Source organism: Periophthalmus magnuspinnatus, chromosome 7 (genome assembly GCF_009829125.3).
Source record: "Periophthalmus magnuspinnatus isolate fPerMag1 chromosome 7, fPerMag1.2.pri, whole genome shotgun sequence".
Lineage (NCBI taxonomy): Eukaryota > Metazoa > Chordata > Actinopteri > Gobiiformes > Gobiidae > Periophthalmus > Periophthalmus magnuspinnatus.
In genome coordinates this window covers 27,414,486-27,422,536 of record NC_047132.1, presented here as the reverse complement: position 1 = coordinate 27,422,536, position 8,051 = coordinate 27,414,486, and the positions used below count along the sequence as shown (strand labels likewise).

The following is an 8,051-nucleotide window of genomic DNA, read 5'->3' as shown; positions in this document are numbered from 1 at the left end:
AGCATACACTTTTCTAAATTGTAAACACATTTTATTTTCATCCCCAGTCTCCGGTCACCATGACAACAGCGGCGGATGCCAAAGAAAAGCCACATGATGCGAGTTCAACAGCAGAACTTCCTCTTTCCACGTGTTTGAAACTAGTCCTACTTCAAACTTCAGAATAGTCTATTGTTTAGACACTGCTGCCTGTACCATGCCGTTGGCTACAGGCAAAAAAAAAAAAAAGGGGAAAAAAAAGGCAAAGGGCAGGTCTGTTTGAACTGTGCGTCTGTCTGTGCGCAGCAGGAGGCGCCCTTCTCCGCCTCACATGAAAGCGGTGATTCACGGCACCATCTCGTCCAAAGGAGCAGCGGGACCGGGGCCACAGGAAGCTTGACAGTCACACGGGATGAGGAGAGGGAGATGCCCTTCACAAGGCAGCGGTGTGACCTGGGAGGAGATGTGTGGTAACTTATTAGGCCTATTACGCACGCACTATGTCTATTTTTCATATACGTGTAGAGCCATCAGGATAGTTTAGCTTCTGCCTCATATGTTTAACCTTATCCAGAAATACAGGCACACTGGTTTTGCATTGTTTCTATATGTTTGTAGCACAGGAGCTGGTTTGATTCTATTGCTCCCAGTGAACCTCTTATATTTATGTTGCATGAAGTTTGGCCAAATGATCAAAACAAGCACACTTTGTACAATATGTGTGATACATGACAAACTACACTTTTCATTTACATAGTGATTTCATTTACCCTTATAAAATTACGATTTAGATCCCTGGTTTAGATATCCCTGCCCCACATTTTTGACTTTAGTCCTACATGCTTTTGTGCAGGTTTGGTCCTGGTTCAGTCTTGAATCTCCAACAAACTTAACTCATCACCACTGACCTCAACAGCAGATAAACCATATTGAGCTGGCGTCCACCTTCCTCTAAATGTCACGCTCCTTTCATCCCTCTCCTCCCCCTCAATAAATCACCATCGCCACACTATCACCGTCCGTCTTTAATCATTTCATTTAACCAACAAAAACAAGCCTTTACAGAAATCAAACAACAGTTATCCCACTCCAGGTACAAAATACAGCATTTTTTTTTAAACCATGAACAAAACCTGAAGAGGCCAAAGGATATTTTACAAACTGGGAATGTTTAGCTTATCAACAGATGGCATCAGAAATGGAGATTAGAGTGAGTAATCTGATTGGTCAAGGTATTTTTGGTTGCAGCTAATTGAAAACCACCAAATAGAAATGCGTGTAATCTGGATTTTGTATACAAAACATTGCAGTTTTATGTTTTATTTGTGTGTTTTTTTTATCATATCATATTATACAAGTTTGGCAGTAGGATGCAACTGCTTTTCAGTGGGATATGACAAATGTGTGAGAAAGTTTAAAAAAATTAGGAACAGAATGTCTTCCCCTGACAAAGAGGCCTTTATAGTTTTGACTCCCAGCGAAAGTTAGGCCTGTTTTTATGCCATGTGTTGAGTCTTGTGATCCTGCCAGGGGAGTCCGGTGAGCATCCAAAATAGATGAAGCAAAAGTGGTTTAGTCTGTAAGTGTTTTGCAATGTCATTTTTGTTTCATCATTTTGTTATAAGACTTGTGCAAATCGTTTTCCACCTGAGATGAGAGAAGCAGCATTTGGCAAGGAAAAGTTGAAGTCATTGCCCCAATAAAGATATGACGTGAAGATGATTTATGCCTATAGTACTGCTCAGTTTAAGCAACAGTACTTTCACCCATAGTCCTGGTTCAGACCTAGTTAATATTTGTATATCAGGTGCAGCTCTGGCTTACATCTTTCATGCCCCAAAGTACTATAGTATTTGCTTAAAATAGGGTTGTCAAAAGTATCGAAAATCAGATGCTAAACTATCCTAAAATTAGTACTGAAATTAGACTGAAGTACTAAAAAAATCAGATTAATAGGACAAAATCAGATCTTTCATGAACAGTTTTAGAAGGATTTAGTGCCACATTGCAAGTACTGCCATTTTATGTTGAAGTCTATTGAGTATCAAGCATACTGAAATCAAGTTTGAAATATTAGTATCATTATGACAACACTATTTAAAAACTCCCAACATTTTTGGTGCACTGAAATAGGCCAAAGGCAAAAGCTGTACACGTATTAGCAGTGTTACACCTGTGCCGTGTGTAGCCAAAACAAACCATCATGTTTACACTCACACTTGTGCCGTATTTACGTGTAAACAGGCGAACATAGCAGGGCACATCTACTCCCTGCCACGTCTTGTACCAGCCCAACACAACCACTTTTGTTCTGTGGAGGTTGTTTTTATAACTCCAAAAGGTCCTTTAAACCAACCCTGCAATAAAAATGAAACCGCAGTCACATTGTTTGTCTTTAAGGGTAAAATGGGGCGAAATCACGAGCCTCCTAATGTGAGCTGAATTTGGAGTGTAGGTGATAATCACAAGACCAGATAAACAGATAAACATAATAATAATGTTCCTGGAATCGGGTAAATACATGCCACTGTGTGCCTCCTGTGCCAGCAGTAAAACGATCCCACTGGGGGCAATAAATATTAGAATGGGAGAGGGGTAAATTATTTTGTGCAGTTTAGTCCAGATGTAGACATGGTTTGGTTCTAGCACTGATTTAGTTCCTGTCTGATCGAGTTCGGTTAAGTACCGGATTTAGTCCCAACTAAATCCTAATTTTGTGTGCATTTGTGAATGCATAAAATACGTTTTAATATTTTTGTAATAATTGCTTCTTGGTTTTGTTTGATAATACCTGTCATATGCCCTTTAAGTTCACTGATATTTTACCTTTCAAAAACTCATTGTAGCTTGTAACTTCTTGTTGGCTATTTTTAGTCCTAACAAAACAGGTCAAACAACTGATCGTCAGGTCAGGGCTGTTTAAGTCGAGTGAGGCAAGAGATTTCATAAATCCAACATACAGAAGAAAACTAAAAACAGCAAGTCGTCAAAGGTCCATTGTGGTTGTGTGCAGTGTGTGTGCAGTGTGTTTGTGTGTGCAATGTGTATGGTGTGTTTGTGTGTTCAATGTGTTGGTGTCTTTGTGTGTTTGTATGCACAGTGTTTGTGTGTGCAGTTTGTGTGCTTGTGTGTTTGAGTGTTTGTATGTGCAGTGTGTTTGTGTGTGCAGTTTGCGTGCTTGGTGTGTTTCAGTGTTTGTATGTGCAGTGCAGAGAATTCTGCTCCATAATGACTGTAAAGGGCTTTAACACTTTATGACAGTAAATAACCTGATGTGTGGAACAGAAGGGTCCAGGGCCGAGTGCTGTCCGGCAGGACACGGGAGAGCACGTATGTAAAGGACCAGCTTCAGTTTCATGGAAGAGCTCCATACTAGAATTCTTCACAGAAGGGTCTGTGTTTTTGCAGTGTTCTGTGGTTTAGCATTACAGCAGTGTCAGAGCAGAACAAGAGATGTATTCATTTACTTATAAAACAGGAATATACCAAATGTATCAGTGGTCATTAACAAACAGTACACTGGTTACAGTTCAGGAATAGTCTTGAAGCCTCTCTCTGATCCGTGCATATCATTGTTCAGCTGCTGTCGCTGTATGAACTCTGAGGTCTCCTCCAGGATCTGCCCTGGGATGGTGCAGTCCGTGGGCTCTGCAGGGCCCTCTGTCCCGGGCTCAGGGCTGGCTCTGCTGTGGGAGTTACAGGGCTCCAGGCTACAGCCAGTACCCTGGAGGAACTGCAGGAAGTTCTCCTCGATGGAGGCCTCTCTGCTGGGCAGCTGCTCCGCCTCTCCACGCCCTGCACGTTTGAACAGACAGGCCAGGTGTCTGCCCAGCTCCTCCCGGATCTGTCTGTTCAGGCAGCCGTAGAAGAAGGGGTTGGAGGTGAAGCAGAAATATCCAATCCATGTAACCACATCCTCCAGCTGGGCTAGGGCGAGGGGTGAGGCTGACACTGTGGCTGAGTACAGGTGAAACGAGAAGTATGGCAGCCAGCAACAGACAAACTGACCCCCCACTGCCAACAGCACCACCGCAGCTTTACCCCCACTGAACATCCTCTGAGGGGTGGTGCGTGCCCCTGTCCCACTTAGGCTGGCTGCTATGGTAGAGTGACTGCTAACGGACTCTGAGCGCTGGCGGGATGACTCTGTCCAGGTGGGCAGTGGACCGTGATGCATGGCCGCCACACGAGCCACTTTAAACATGTTACAGTACACCACCAGGATGACCAGCACCGGACACAAGAAATAAATAAAACTAAAGAAGCCCATGAAGAGCATACGTGTGAGCTGTCCCCCTGTCCAGTGAAGGGAGCACTGTCTCTGACCGGGGACAAGGTCCAGAGGAGCCCTCTGACTGCCCTGCAGCAGCCATCCCAGCAGCGGCAGCACAGACATGAGCAATGCCTTCAACCAGATCCCCACCAGCACCAGCACGACCACGCCCACCGTCATCTTCACCTCGTGCCTCATGGGGTGCACAATGTAGTAGTAACGCTCCACGTTGATGGCACAGATGGTGAGAATGGCAGCGCTCACCAGACACACAGAGAGGCACAGGTAGCAGCGGCAGAGGGTCTCATTCACCACAACCCTATCAGAGAGCATTCCCATGGGCAGGAGAACCAGTGCAGCCACCAGGTCCACCAGACACAGGTGGAACACAAAGGCAAACTTCCGCAGCTGAGGCGTCCGGCTGATCACCACCATCACAGCCAGGTTTCCCACCACAGCCAGGACGTCCATCACAATCATGGCGCACAGGCCCAAAGACTGGCTCAGGTCCACTCCGGCACTGGGACCACTGACCACGGGCCGGCTCCCATTAGCCGTCGCTGGTGGCTGCAGCAGCGCCGGCAGGAAGGGTAGCCCGGACAGAGAGGTGTTCCAGAGGGGACTGCCTGTGACAGGATGCTCCATGAGAGGATGGGATGAGAAAGTCTGCTGAATGTCACGGGCCCATCACCCATCCTCCCCTGTAGTAGGGTGCTGCAGAGAAGCTCAGAGGGTGCAGCGGCCCATGGGCAGCTGGATCTGTGCCAGAGCAGTGCAGATGATCTCTGGAGACGCCAACCGACCGGAGACCCACAGACACACATCCAGCTTTAAAGATCTATAAGAAAAAGAACTTAGTTAGACACTGGCTACTGCCACAGTGCTTTTGAGATTTGGATGGCAACCATGCTGATTTATTGATCGACTGTAATGAAAAGTCACACTTTAATATTAGGTTCTCTCCCTTCAAAAGCCAAGTTACATAAAAAAACGTTCTCTGTTTAGAGGTGTGATTGTTGTAGTCAGACGTTCTCTCAGTTCACCTCCTCTCAACTTATTTTATACTGGCAGGAAATGTCCTCCTATGACTTCTTTTGTGTTTTTCTACAACAAAAACATAACTTGACTTGATACTTTTATACTCTGATGATGTATGTCTAGTTAATACAGAGTATAACATATTCCTTCTCTCCCTGACTCATGATTCTGGGTGAATGGGACATCTGCATGTTCAGATGTGTGTTTGGAGGGCAGCTGCCCCAGGGACAAACTAAAAGCACAGAGTGGACCATATGTCGATCTTACGGAGTCCAGAAGGAAACTGGATTAGAAATAAACTGCAAAACTCAGCATTATCACTGCCTGAGTGATGGACCAATCGATACTGCACTTTTTAATCCCTTATGAAAAACAATTTTTGACAGGCTTTCTTTGACATTATTAAAACATGGCTGTTGATTCAGTACACTAGACCACAGCATCCCAATGCATGTACTTGACAGCAGCGATTAAATGATATTATTTCACACTGGTTATTGCCTCTTCCACATAAACTTCTGTACTGTGTAGTCAAAGAAGTCATAAACAAGTGCTGTTAATTCTACAAAAACAGATACATCCTCCAAGTCGATTTCTCATTGACCACAACACAAACACACATAGTAGTTTTGCTCTGATCTATTACTCGTGAAGATAGCTCTTATTCACGCTCTATCCATCTCCCATGGTTGTCAGTGAAGAGTCCGTTGGTTGTGTTTATGGTCACAACTGCTCGCAGTCAGAGCACTTCAGTCTGTGGTACATTTCCATACACTGTTCACCCTCATGGCAAGTTTTCCATTCCACAAGTGTGACAGACAGTCCCAAAACAGTCAGCTGACAGACACATAGGTCAAGAGGCCGGTGAGGATTAGGTCAGATGAGTAGGTCTAGCTTCTGCCTAAGAAATTACCTCCAAGTAAGAGCTGCTGCAGTTTTAGTGTTTGGATTTTGAATTAAAACTACATAGGCAAGATTTGCATTTGTTTAGGTTAGGGGTAATTATATGTACACTAATAATAATCACTACTACTACTACTACTACAACTACTACTACTGCTACTTCTACTACTACTTATAATAATAATAATGATAATAGGAGTATTTTCATCCATGCTTTGTTTCTATTGTTCATTTGTACACAAGGACACAGTGTATTTGTTGCCTCACAATCAATGATATGAACTTGTAAACAGAGAATAGTTATTCATCAGTGTCTTAACATCAGAAAAGCAATTTAGCAAAACATAATTTTCTACGCAAAACTCGACTTGATCTTCTAATTACATTATGTCTATTACAGTATCAAAGGCAAAATTCAAGTTGAAATTCTGTCGTTAATCACATATAGTTTCATTTCCACAAACTATAAACATGTTGATGCCATTATGGGTCTTACGTTTTTCCAGTACAAACACCAAAACTACTTTACTGCAGCAGAAAATATCCTTAAGTGGAAACCTTATGACCCTATCATACGCACATGACACTGTGTTTACTGCCAGAGGAAAACAGTGTCTTGTTTGTTTCATGATAAAACACTTTCTACTACTTGCATTTAGTACATAATGATTCAAATAAAAATATAAAACTCCAGGAAATGACCGTGTTATCTCTGAAATACAACACTAAAATAATGCTTAGGTGTCATCCGCTGTCTGCACATACCTGACAGTGTCCCGTTGCTGCTCCTGTGTTATAGGAGAGGTCTGGCTTGTCTTGTCTGTGAGAGGAGTGGTGTTGGGCGGTAGTAAAGCCAAAAGAAGGGGGGCACTGCACAGTCTCCTCCTCACCTGGCCCCTTCATCATCACCTCCTCCCTCCTCCCTGCTCCGACCGCCCCGTGTCTCTCCAATCACCACCCATCTCCAGCTAATATCTCACAGCCCTCGTCCTATGCTGTTTACAAATAGGACAATGTGAAAGGAAAGCTTCTATAGATCTCCAGCTTGTGGTGTGGAGCAGACAGCCGTGCACAGGCAGTGGGTGGGTGGCTCTGTCCTCTCCACTGGGTCTTAGTGCCACCGCTTTGTCTATCCAAAAATGTGTTGTTGCTTTTTCCTCATCTCCTCACCTTGTTTTAGGCCACATCAGATCTCTATACAACAAAAGTGACATATAATTAACAGCACGAAATCACCTAACGACCCAACAAACAGCTGCCTTCTGCGTCTTATGTTGTCTCTATCCTCTCTCTCTATCCAGCGAAAGCCCTCTCACGCGGAAGGATTATTGATTTGCTGAAAGCCAAAGAAAAAATCTGGTTTGTTGATGTTAATGAGGGAAGATTAGGATTTGCAAATAGTCCAGCCCACAAACATACTGCATATGGTAAAACAGGTCTTAATGAAGTGCCATGTTTATTATCAAAAGTGAGACAGAAAATACTGAATGAAGGAAAACGTATATAAATGTGATCACTGAAAACATAATGAAGTATAATGTAATGTCATATTTTCAAACTGTTTTAAATATGACATATGACTTCACTATTGTTACTCCCCAAATGGATCACCACGCACCTTTAAAACAGCTTTAAGTACATATTTTTATTGATTTCTTGTCATCTCTATGATTTACTGCAAAGCCTCCTCCATGCAGTGAACGCTTTTGGGCCACTTCAGTCTAGAGGGGTTAAATTTGGCTTGAAGAAAGATCATTGAAGACTGTGTAATACATATTTGGGGATACATGCTTTGCTCATTTAATCCATGTGCTAAGGCATTCTGTTATTTTGGGATTGCATTAGAAATTAGTCTCAT

General features: G+C 43.4%; 1 protein-coding gene across 1 annotated transcript; it reads right to left on the bottom strand.

Moving 5' to 3' along the window:
- Nucleotides 1-984: 984 nt before the first annotated feature.
- On the bottom strand, nucleotides 985-7,171 carry gpr61 (G protein-coupled receptor 61). Its single transcript, XM_033969259.2, has 2 exons — nucleotides 6,959-7,171; nucleotides 985-5,090 (listed from the first exon to the last, which is right to left on the bottom strand). The coding sequence occupies exon 2, from the start codon at nucleotides 4,895-4,897 to the stop codon at nucleotides 3,503-3,505; it is 1,395 nt and encodes a 464-aa protein (XP_033825150.1). The 5' UTR covers nucleotides 4,898-5,090; nucleotides 6,959-7,171; the 3' UTR covers nucleotides 985-3,502.
- Nucleotides 7,172-8,051: the final 880 nt, after the last annotated feature.

Bases quoted from the DNA above. Each gene is read 5' to 3' on its own strand.
- gpr61 (XM_033969259.2), bottom strand. From the start codon at position 4,897: ATGGAGCATCCTGTCACAGGCAGTCCCCTCTGGAACACCTCTCTGTCC.